General features: G+C 43.9%; 1 protein-coding gene across 5 annotated transcripts in view; it reads right to left on the bottom strand.

The window, feature by feature from the left end:
* Positions 1-10859, bottom strand: part of PPP2R5E (protein phosphatase 2 regulatory subunit B'epsilon) — a 109082-nt gene extending 98223 nt beyond the window's left edge. For 2 of the 5 annotated variants that reach the window (XM_019479994.2, XM_019479996.2), the window contains exon 1: positions 7988-8151. In XM_019479994.2, coding sequence (XP_019335539.1) covers positions 7988-8144 — 157 coding nt within the window. In that variant the 5' untranslated portion in view covers positions 8145-8151. Of the gene's footprint in view, positions 1-7987; positions 8152-10111; positions 10440-10720 lie in introns of those variants that run through there. The other 3 variants (XM_059723324.1, XM_014598788.3, XM_019479993.2) reach the window with 3 other exon arrangements.
* Between the last annotated feature and the right edge of the window lie 1551 nt (positions 10860-12410).

Here is a 12410-nt window from a genome sequence, read left to right as displayed (position 1 = left end):
GCAGGGCAGCAGCATAGGGAAAGCCTGCATGTATGATGTGTGGCACTGCAGATGGGGCAGCGATGCCACATACTGCACATCTGCACATATAGTGAGGATTGGCAAGAGTAAAATAATCTTGGTAAAGCCCAAAAAACTACATGAATACTTTGGTTCAGTCTTCAGTAGGGACAATGATGGTGAACATGGAAACAAAGGCAAGATTACTAATGATAATGAGGTACATAATAGAAATGGAAGATGCAAACAAAATTCAAAAAGCTAAGTATACTGAAGTTCTGGTAGAGGGTGAGGTGCTGGGGATGCAGAGGGAATCAGATGTTTCTATCCCAGAATTGTGATTGCATGTACTAGATGGCTCAGAAGTCTGCTAGTTGGCACTTTAAAACACTGCAACCATGCACTTGATAGATTTAGCTGGAAAAAAGAACAAAGTGTAATAATGATACATATTAGAAAGAGAAGAGAAATTATCAAGGCAACTACAGACCCACTAATCTGAGTTCAGCAGCATAAGTAGTAAGAACAAAATTTGAAAGAAATTATAGTTAAAGTCAAGGAAGCATTTTATCTTGCTTACCGTTGTTAACACAGGCTTATCAAACATCAATCAGGCAAACTAAGCTAGTTATCTTTCTGGAATATTTTTTTTAGAAGGGAAATATAATAGGTCTAATCTAGCTGGATTTCAGTAAAGTGTTTGATACACACCCACATGAAAAATGATCAGCTAAACTGGAGGTGATGGAAATTAGTACAAAATGTTAGGAAGGACAAGAAACTGGTTAGAGAGGAAATGGCAACAGATTACACCGAAAAGGGAATTATCATTTGAGAGTGAGGTCATTAATAGAGTTCACCCAAGACTGATTTTAGGATTACTTTTACCTAGTATTTATTTTCTTTAGCGAATCCAACACAAGAGGCACAAGTGCACTAATTAAATCTGCCTGTAACCCAAAGTTGGAGGCTCATTGCCAATACAGGAGGAAGGCAAGAATATCATGAGGGAAGAAATGAACAGCCTTCAGGACTGTAGTAACAGAAGAGAGATAAAACACATTTTTGCAAAACAAACTCATGCATTTAGAGACTAATATCAAGGATTTCAGCTATAAGCTCCTGGTTTAGAAATGACTGGGTAGGAGAAAGACCTATGCATACTGACCAGTCACAGAATGATTATGAACCACCAACGTGACTCAGACATATAAAAGCAAATGTGATCAATCTGGGTATGAAATCAGGTGAGGTATTTAGGGTAGAGATGAAGTAGTATTACTGTTATTGTCGAGTGCTGTGTACAGTCCTACATTTGAACCGGAAAAAGTCCAGAGAAGGGCTACTAGGAGTTTCTGTTGAAGAAGAACTTACCCAGCAAGAGAAGACTAAACAAGCTCACCTAAGAAAATAAAGGCTGGTTTGGGATATCACTGATGTTTAGAAATCCATCAGAGGTAAACACCAGTGAGGAATAAAAGCTATACAAGCTATTCAAGGACAATGTGAACACAAGAACAAACAGTTTATAAACTGGCCATGAATAAATTTAGACTGAAAATGAAGATAGTTTCTAACCATCCAAAGAGCAGTGGACTGGCACTGGACAGCCTGACGGTAGGAATAGTGGGGGTAAACAGCCTAACTCCATTTTAGCTGGGGCCTCAAAAGTTAGTCAACCATTGCTGATAATGTTGCCAACAACTGCAGAAGAGTAGATTCAGTGACCTCAAGGACCCTCCCTGTCCAGTATCACCTTGCATTTTTAGGCTTTTATGTAATATTTCTACGAGATACCAGGATAACAAAAAGCAAGATCAGGGAGCCAAAGTCTCAGAGTTATAAATTTTGGGGGAGCTAATGTGAGCAGTAGAATTGCTGAGAGCAGGAGCATACCTAACAGCAGCTAAGAATAAGGAACCAGCACTGAAAAATTCTAATTCATGACATTACTTTTAAGTTACTTCTGCTTGGTTTACATGTCCAGCATTACGTTTCTCCAAGGATAGGGGCCTGGGAGCTCCACTGTAACAAGAGAAGTTATTTAAACCATGAACTACTTGTAATCCTAACTGTGGACGGAGAGGGTATACAGTACCTAACTAACTAAACGGCTGATCCCTGACTGCAGCCTCTAGTTGCTTCTGTAACAGAAACGATCTGTCCTTGATACTGCAATAAATCCCATAGGAGTACATGTAGATGCCCATAGAGAGATCACAACAAGTTCAGGACCTTAGGCTACAGACCCTCTCATCACTCTAGTCTCCATTTATGTATGCATAGTTAACTGAGAGAGTTAGGTAAATTCTGACTTGATCCCAATATAGTCATTCGACTTCTTGCAAATCCACAAATCAACAGAACTACACTCAAAATACAGCAGGAAAGTAACCAATACCAAAAGTTTCAAAGAGAGGTAATTCCGTTAATCAATGGAACATTTTGAAATCATACACATTTGGAAAAAAAACAGCTGATAACTTTTTTAAAAAAGTAATGAAAATAAATTCCATAATCTTAACCAAAAGCAAAAACAGATTGAGCCAAATGCATCAAGAAGCACTACCCAGAACACAAAAAAATAAGAAAAGCTTCATCATAAATTTGGAGAGAAGCAATGTCCATAAAGTGAAGGTTACCAGCATTTAAAAAACAAACAAACAAACAAAAAACTTAACATTCAAGAGACAGGATAATTCTTCCCTCTTTTCACAGGACTGCAGCCACAATCCTGCAATCCATGCATACAGGTAGACCCTTTTGATTACAAAAAACCGTGAAATCACAAAAGCTGAACAAAAGTGGTATCTATTAGACAGCTCACAAGAAATCCTCCCACTCTTCCAACTGTACACCAGAAATATGTACCTATCTTATACATGGTTTATTGATATTTGTTAAATGTTCCAAGATCTTCAAGTGAAAAGTACTTTATAAAGCTAAGTAGCCGGCCCTCAGTGAATTAAAAAAAAAAAAAGATTACTACCAAGAGTAAGGGTTCCAATTGTTTTACTTCTCACCACCTAAAAAACACCAAACAAGTATCAATATAAATAAGGACTGGACAACTGGGGCCTATGAGAGAACAACAAGGGAACTTAAACAATTTTATGATAAAAAAGAAATAAAGATCAACATTGCTCATTTGAAAATGAAGGCCCAAATCCTGCTGTCTTTGCTTGACTAAAACTTTCACTGAAGCTGATGAGATTTTTACCTAAACAAGAAATTTTAAAAGGTGGGATTTCATTAAGAAAAGATCCTAAAAGGCAACCCAAAAGAAGACAGAATTATCAAATACATAGCCAAAATGGAAAGATCTGCTCCTTTTTGAATTATACAGTGCTGCTTTGTTGCTGTTACAAAAACTGTTTAATACCATGGAAACTATCTGATAAATGTACTAGAAGCTCTATAATTTTATAATATTGTGGTAACAATGTGATGATTCTTTTTGAGAGAGGATTTTTCTTAAAGGCCCTGGGATCTAGGGGAAAGTAACTTTTCCAAAAATAAGCTACCTTTTAAGCTGAAATGTTTCAGCTTCAGCCTAAATGCAAAAAAGTTTTAGAGAAATGAAAAGCAGACCAAACAGAATTGTCTTAAGTTATTGCAAAACACAGGAGATGATGGATACAGAAAGTATTTTTCCAAGTATAAAAGTTCACTGAGGTATTTTGCACAAGTCCCAGTAACACAAAAAATAGCTAACAAATCTGCCATTTTAAATCTATGTAACTAGTCTCCACAAAGCAGCACTTTGTCTAATTTAAGAAAACCCCACAGGTTATTAATGAGAGGAAAATTACTGTGTGCACAACATTATTTTCACGTCCAATCTCAGGGCACACCATTCAAGACTTCCATGTATGTTCTCATATAAGCATATAAGCATTTCAGACACCTGCATGCATACCTTCACTATCTGAACTCTTTCAATACTAAGTTTTTTTGCCTATGCCTCTGAATTCCCACCACCACTTTTAAAGACAGTGTAGGAAATAATCTGGAAAGTATGGCAGCATTTTGGTTGGATTCTGGAGCCTAATGTTTAAAATATATAACTTTTACTCCATCCCAACAATTTCCCTATAGGCAGATTGCATGCCGGCTGATCTGGAGGTACTTTACAGTAAAAAATATAATAAATAAGCCAACTTAATTTTAATGAATGTTAAATACCTGCCCTCCAAAAGACAACTCTAGACACCACACACAAACACACAAAACCACTACTTCTGTCATTAAGCAGATGTAACGAGAGTCATGTCCTGAAGGTTAAACTAAAACTATGTCGGACCAATAGGTTAAGGTGGGAATATAAATTCCAAAGCCAAGGGCCCTCCACTACTGAGAACCTAACTAGTCATTCTGTATAGCAGGGGTGACAAACATTCAGCCCGCAGGCTGGATCTGGCCTATGGAGCTATACGATACAGCCTGTGGAGCACTGGACCAACCCCATACACCAGTCCCAGCCTCACACACTGCATGCAGCACGTGAGCTAGACCTGGCACCAGGGGTCAGTCTGGGATGCTGCGCGCAGCCTAAACCCCAGAGCCCCTGTGCCACGCACAGTGAGCCCCAGAGTATAGCATATGGTGCACACAGCGCACAGGCAGGGCTGAACTAGTTGTGTGCACTGCACCCAGCACGTGAGGCCAGCATCAGTTGTGCAACTGCCTGCAAAATGAGGACTGAACTCAGCACTTTGGATGCTCCACAGTCCCAGGCTGGCTCACAGGCCAGCTCAGCAATGCTAATCTGGCCTTAGGGGCCAAATGAGCCTGACATCCCTGCTATACAGGATGCAATGCACTGAGATGGCCAGCGCACACAAACACTGAAGTGAACTTCAGATCTAGGGACCATACATTCAAACTTAGTTAAGGGTACAGTTATTCAAATGTATGACAGCTAGATCACACTTTCACACCTTCATTTCTCTCTTCCCATTTCCCCTCACTTGATACAGAGGAAGGGAAAAAAAACAAGTTAATTCAATGTTATACAAGAGATTTTTGCCTCATCAAAGAATTATGCAGTTCCAAATAGGCTCAGTTACACCAGTATAAATTCAAAGTAATGCAACTGTCCTCCGTACTTTAATTTACACCAATAAAACAGCTAACCGTGGTTTCTAAAAGGCACAGCTTCCGAGCACATGAACTGTACACAGGCGCAAAGCTAGACCTCGTTTTAACCACCAGAAACATTACTATTTTTAGCTGTGTTCAACAATTTCATTTCTTCACATGTTTCTACTGGAAAAGCAATACAGGAGACGCTGCAAATCCTACTCATTATATTTTAGTTCCTGAATAGAGGGTCATAGTTCAGAGTTGCATGGAATTCAAGGACAGCCCCTCCTGCACTGCATACTCTCTTCTGTTACCTGCAGTAACTCATTTCTATTTGAAATGCTTATTGAAAAAGAACCAATAATAAACCACCCTATCAGCTTGCTTTGGTTTGTGGACTCCCACGTTTCTATGGTCGGGGGGAGGGAGGGGTTGGGAACCAAACTTAAAACCCTACAAAAACAAGACACTTCACTGCTCATACTTTTCCCTCAGGGGAAAGAATGAGAGAATAGACCATGTATGACAGATGTGCAGTCGCATCACTTATTTCACTACTCCAAGGTACTCAGGTATTACTGTAACGAATGCACCGTAAAAATGTACAAAGAACAGAATGGACACTGTTCTGCTGTTCTTCTTACTCCATTCTTGTAATTAAGGAAAGTTTTGAGGCTTATAAGAAGCGTGTTCTTGGAGAACAAGCTTTCTGTAAATGTCAATGCCTTACATGCTTAAACAAAGGAGCAGAGGGATGTATCCTATGCATATGTGCACCTGCAGCCACAATTCTCCCTCCATCACACACACAAAAATAGCTCTCAAGTTTAATTTTGAGCCTATCAACCTTGAAAACTTTCCTTTTGCATACAAATGTTATGCTTGAAATACAGTCAAAATAATGAGAACTAATTTTAGGAACTACATACCCCCAAATCCCTCTGCTAATTTTTGCAGCTTTCATAGTGGACATTTCTAAAAATGTTTCTCTTTCTTCTGTGCCTGTTTGAAACACCCCTACAAACAATATGGGAAACTGAGACTATTCATGTGTTAAGTATAAACCTAACATTTTTGTTTAGGGTTACAACTTTAAACAACTACCCAGGAGAAACAGCACAAAAAAGACTGCATGTAGAATCCTGGCAAATGCACAAGGAAAATAAAACATAGTTTTCCAGTTTCTTAAGGTTATATTCTCATTACTTTAGTATTCTGAGGTAATACCTTTAATAATAAAAAGCAAAAAAATTCCAATGTTTCTAGTTGATCTGGAAAAGATGTACAGTACTCCAGTAAAGATATATACTACTACTAAGGTGTGGATATTAGGCTCACAAATTGATCTACTCAAGTACATCCCTGTATCTCGTTGAATCCCTCATTGAAGTCAGTGGAAGGGAGAAAAATAATCGTAAGAGCAAATCCTTCATTTGGAAGCCAGGGCACTGTAACTCACAGTGGCATTCCAATATTCCGTGTTCCCTTCCATCTGTTTGTTACATCTTATGCAGCCTTATGCCCCAAACACATACGCACAGGCTCATCTTTACTACTACTGAGTGACCTCATTGATTTCAATGGGACTATGCAAAGGAGACAAACTCAAAACATACATTATGGGGAGCCTACATTTTAGGAGCCTACCCAAATTCATATGCCTCACACTTGCTCAGAAAACATGTGCCACAACATTATATGCATTTGCAGGATCAGGGCCTCAGGCAGTAGGGATCACAAATTCTTTGATCAAAGTCACTCACAACTGTTTACTTTCTGAGAATTTCCACTTTTCTGAACTCAAGCTATACGAATTTTAAAAGGAAAGTGTCAAAAGTGACAAGCTGCAAATGTAATCGATCCTTACATTGTTGAAAGCATACCAAAATCCACATCAGCCCCACTAAAAGACACTGTTACAAAAGTGAAAACTCAGTAGTCATCCACTAATAACAAATCCCTGAATTTATCCTTACCTACCTGGCAACCAGATTTTATTTGAATTAAATGTATGAAATGTTCTATCTGTTTTTCTTCCATCTTCCAAGGAAACAGAAGCATACAAATACCCCAGAACGATGATTACAAGTCCATTTTATGTTTCAATGCTCTGACTAATTACAAATGAATCAGATAGGCAGAGGAAAGAGATGGGGGAAATGCATATCTGCAAATCCAAAAGGTAACAGACCTAATATTAAGCCTCCTAGCTTCAATATTGTCTAGAATTAGTTAAGTCAAGTCCAATATCAATGACCAGAATAATCAGCTAGAGCATCAACATTAGTTATCTGTATTGACATTTTCTTTGCTCATAAATGAAAGAGACTGATGACATGAAAAAGATTTGCACGCGATGCCACAAACCCCTTCAATGTGTAGTATTCAAAGACGTATTTCTGGACCTGATTCTGGGAGCTGCTGCACCCACACACTTGCACTAAAAAGAAAAGTCAGTGAGTTGAGGCGACATGGCCCATTCAGGGAGTGCTAAGCCTATTTTAGGAGCCTACCCAAATTCATGCGCCTCACGCTTGCTCAGAAACCCATTAAAAACTTAGTGCCACATTAAATTAAATGTTGAAAGTTAAAACTTAGACAAAACCTGTCTGCCTGCAGAGCCCAAGAAATGGTTCTGTTCATATTAGCATCCAGACCTTCCACAGGTATTGCTAACAGTTACCATACGGCACAGAGGCAAGATTTCCACTTTAAAGATAACAACTGATGGCAACATTTTTGCAGAGTTTGAGAAGCTGGTTTGTCATGAACCTTTTCTCACATTTCCTCTCAAATTTCTGGCACAACAAAACTTTTGAGCACAATTTTGAAGTCAACTGTAAAAAAAAAAAAAACCAAACCAAAAACTTATTTTAATCGCACACAAAATCTTGAGCCTTACCTTTTAGCAGAGGCAGAGGCGTTAATTCAATAGGCTTGCCCTGAGACCTAAACTGGGAGGAGCTTTGCGACCTCTTCTGCCTGGCTTTTCTGACGGACTTCCGAGAAAATCCGTCTACTTTATCCACTGACGGAGGAGTGGTTGGTGCTGAGGACATATCCCTACTGAAAAGAAACAAGTGTTATAAGCGTATTCCCAATGCCCAGAAGTAGGTAAAGATTAAATGAATTTGCCAAGAGTCACTTTTGACCTCCTTCACATCCCTCCTAAAAACTCCTATCACCCACAAGGACTTGAAAAAATTAGTGGGCCAGATGGATAGGAGAGAGATGGTCTATTCATTTATTTACAGACTTTAAAAATAAATTCCTGGTACTATTGCAAACCTTTCATTTCCTCTCTCCTATTTTGTAGAATACTCACTTGTTACATATTTGAACTTAGGCCCAGATCCTGAAATCGGATCCAGGCAGATCGATTGCTGTATTGACATGGGGACCTGTTGGCTTCAAAAAGAGTCCATACAAATGCAGGGGTGATCTGTCAGTCAGCAAAAATCTGCCTACAGGACCACACGTTCTTTGGGTTGCCACAGGATCTCCTTCTTCCTTCCCTAAAGCACCTCTTCCTTAACACAGGGGTGGGCAAAATGTGGCCCAGGGGCTGAATGCGACACGTCAGGCCACTCTGTCTGGCCTGCGGGGCCTCTAAAAATTTAGAAAATTAATATTTATCTGCCCCTGGCTGGCTGTCATGTGGCCCTCGATGGCTCGTCAAAACTCAGTAAGCAGCCCTCCGCCCACAACAATTGCCCGCCCCTGCCTTAATGGGTGCACAAGCAAAATAATTAATTTTACCATCAAAACCATGGATGTTTAGTAGACAATTAATATACCATGGAGCACAAATAAAATAGGCAGACTGCCTTCCATAAAAATAAGTTGAAAAATGTATGAAAGTTTAGCCAACCAACATCATTAAGCTTCAAAACATCAACGAAACGTACTAAGCTTGACAGACTTACTACATTAGTCATTTATTCTCCACTTTAGAAATACCCAGCTTTTACACTGTGAATCTCTTTGCGTATCTCCAGTTTCACGTTCCAGTATTCCTGAGCAGATTCCATGCTACTTTTACAAAATTACAAGGAAATACTGAAAGAGTTGATTCAACAACCAGTCTCTTGCTTTTTGCCAGCCTTGCTGTCTTCTCTGTCAAAAAGTCCCGTGGTATCTTCTCAGTGAAAAAGAAAGATGTAAGGGGAAGAGATTTAGATATGAATCCTACCAGTGCTTATGTACGTTTAACTTTGCTGCTCTGAGCAGTATTTCAATGGCAACACGCACGGTAATCGAGTGAAGCTTACATGTAAGCACATGCAAAAGTGGGGGCTTAAAGCACGAGCTTGGAAGGTGTTAATCACCCCAAACGACTGCTGGCTTCCATTTATCAGAGGGTCACCTACTGCTACTGGGAGCCGATGTTACAGAGCACCTTCAAATAGCTATTGTGTTGAGGGACCGGTCTACCGCAGACAAATACAATAGATTTAAATCAACTCGTGTGATTTACGCTTTAGAAGGAGGCTCTTATTATTTTCTTTATGACGGTATAAGCGTGCGTAGAAAGACGACGGGTTTGCTGCGAGGCCGCGTGCGGGCACGTAACAAAGTCCGGGTCCGCCGAAAACATCAAACTCCTCGCTTCAAAGGACCGAGCGGCATCCGAGGATGCCAAGCTGGGACGCTGGCATCATCTTTAAAAAAGAGACCATTTATCCTCTTTCGTTTTTTGCCCCCGGGGCGGGCGCTGCTTCGCGACCGCCCCGACGGCTGCGCCCTGCATGGCGCGCCCGGGCCGTGGCGGGCTTCGAGGCTCCGAAGAGATGCTCCGGAGACAGGTGCCGCCTCGCCGGGATGGGCAGGGGGTCTGCCCCACGGTGCGCTCGCCCCCTGGCCCGCCGGCCCTGCCAGGGGAAGGGGACCTGGGGGCTCCCTGAGGGGCGGAGGCAGGAGGAGCCGCCCTCACCTGGCCCTCGCCCTCGCCTTGCCCCAGCCTCGCCCGCTCCCCTCCCCGGCGGGCCGGGGGCGTCTGCAGCTCCTCCCCCGGGGGCAGCGTTACCTTGGCCCTCCTGGCAGAGAAGGCGGAGGGGGCGGCGCGGGGGAGCGGTGCGGTGCGGGCCGGGCCGGGCCGGGCGCGGCGGCGGGGCGGGAGGCGGCGGCGGCGGCGGCGGGTGGAGGCGGCAGGCCTGGGCCCGGTGCGGGAGGCGGCGGCGGCCTGGCTGCGCGGCCCGCGGCCTCTCTCACATTCCCGGCGGAGGCTGCGCGCGGCGGGGGCGAGGCGGCGGCGGCGGTGGCAGCGGCGGGTCCGGGGCGGGCGCGGGCTCCTATTGTCAGCGGCGCGGGGCTCCGGCCATGGCACTCGCGCTCGCGCTCTCACAGCACCCGCTCCTCCTCCTCCCTCCCCCCGCCCGCCCGCTCGCTCGCTCGCTCACAACCCAACGTGCTGCCGCCGCCGCGACGTGACGTGACGTGACGCCACGCGCCGCCTCGTTGACGCCCCCGCCATGGCCGCCGTGGGGCTGGCGGCGGTTGTCTTCCCTCCTTGCCCGGCGGCCTGTCCGCCCCAGGCGCTGGGGCCTCCCTGGGGCTGGAGGAAGTGGGGTCGGCCCGGCGCTGCCTGCGGCTCCTCCGTGCCCCGGCCTCGCCGCCCCCTCGGGCGGGCACTTACGCCGGGCGCAGGGGGTCGCGAGCCGGCCTCGAGCCGGTTCGTCCGCGGGCCGAGACGGAGCCAACCCTGGATCGGGAGAGGCAGGCGCGTGAGTGCGGTGGCCCAGGCCGGAAGCCGGGGGGCGCTAGAGCAGCCTCCCTGCTGGGCTGGAGCAGACGAGGGGCGGCTGCGGGGAGGCGCAAAGCATCCTGGGATGCTGGGGGACTGCGAGTTAACTTGCCTCTGGAGGGGATCGGGGACAGACGTTCAATAAACCAATTTAATCTAAATCCGCCGAGTCTGGTGTCGCGTCTATCCGCGTTAACTTTCACTGGTTTCAGCCGTTTTTTTTAAAGCGATTTATGTGCCCTGAACTTCAGGGCTAGGGACGGGCATGACACGCAAACCGGTGTGAATGATCAGAAACTGGTTTAAATCTGTAACAGAACAGATGTTCGGCGCGCATAAACCAGCTTGAAAATGGCGGAAACTGGTTTGAAATGAACCTAGTTGGATGTAGTATCAGACTTAACTGATTTGGCTCAAACCTGTTTCTGATCCCTTAAACCGGTTTACGTGTAATGTCTGTCCCTAGCTCCAGTACACGATCACCCTACAGCAGGGGTGGGCCAGATGCGGCCCGCCAGGCCACTCTATCCAGCCCACAAGGCCCCCCAAAAAACTTAGAAAATTAATATTTATCTGCCCCTGGCTGCCTGTCATGTGGCCCTTGATGGCTTGCCAAAACTCAGTAAGCGGCCCTCCGCCCGAAACAATTGCCCGCCCCTGCCCTACAGTCCCTCTGCAGCTGCTCTTTCTCTTACATCAGCTCCCGCAGACGCTGGGGCTAGGGACAGACATTACACACAAACCAGTTTAAGGGATCAGAAACTGGTTAAAACCTGTAACAAATGTTCAGTGCACATAACCCAGTTTGAAAATGGCTGAAACCAGTTTGAGATGCAGCTGGTTGAATGTAGTATCAGACTTAACTGATTTGGATCAAGCCAGTTTATGCAATGTCTGTCCCAGACCCCTTGCTGGTTTAAGATAAGCCAGACAACCCCAGCATGCTCTGGGCTCCATTGCAGAGCTAGCCTCTCCCCTCTGCTCCCTGGCTGGAGCTCAGCACAAACGTGCAGACACAGATTTTTGTGTCTCTTGTCACTGGTGTAACTAACCCCATCTAGCTACAAAGGTGCAATCCCCACTTAAATCAACTTTGTGTCCTGTGGTACTTTGCAGCAATAAGGTAAACTGGTTGAGTTTGCCCTAAAAATGTGATCTGCTTTAGTTGTGTGCTAGACCAGTTTTTCACTTAATGCCCTGTTCTGTGAATCAGTTACATATGTCACTTAAATTAAGTTCTCCAAATTAACCAGATTTATTTATTCAGTGTCCTTCATACCAAGATTGAGCTAGATTCCTGTGCACACAAAAGCTACATGAAACACAATCTGTTCGTGAAGGAAGATGTTCTGGGTTGCTTAAAGGGTGAAATAACATAGACTACTATTTAGAGAACCCTTGGCCACTGGCCTACTAGGTGACATTTGACCATTTATTTGAAATATTCCTGCCTCAGTATCCCCATCTAAAAAGTGGAGCCATGTATTTACCTCGTAGTGTAAAGTGCTTTGTGATGTATAGATTTGAAGTGCTATGTAAATGTTTGTTGCTAAAAAAAAAAAAAAAAAAATAAGTTCCTACT

The sequence above is a fragment of the Alligator mississippiensis genome, chromosome 2 (assembly GCF_030867095.1).
Source record: "Alligator mississippiensis isolate rAllMis1 chromosome 2, rAllMis1, whole genome shotgun sequence".
Taxonomy (NCBI): domain Eukaryota; kingdom Metazoa; phylum Chordata; order Crocodylia; family Alligatoridae; genus Alligator; species Alligator mississippiensis.
The sequence above is the reverse complement of the archived record's forward strand: the minus strand, read 5'-3'. Positions and strand labels throughout refer to the sequence as shown.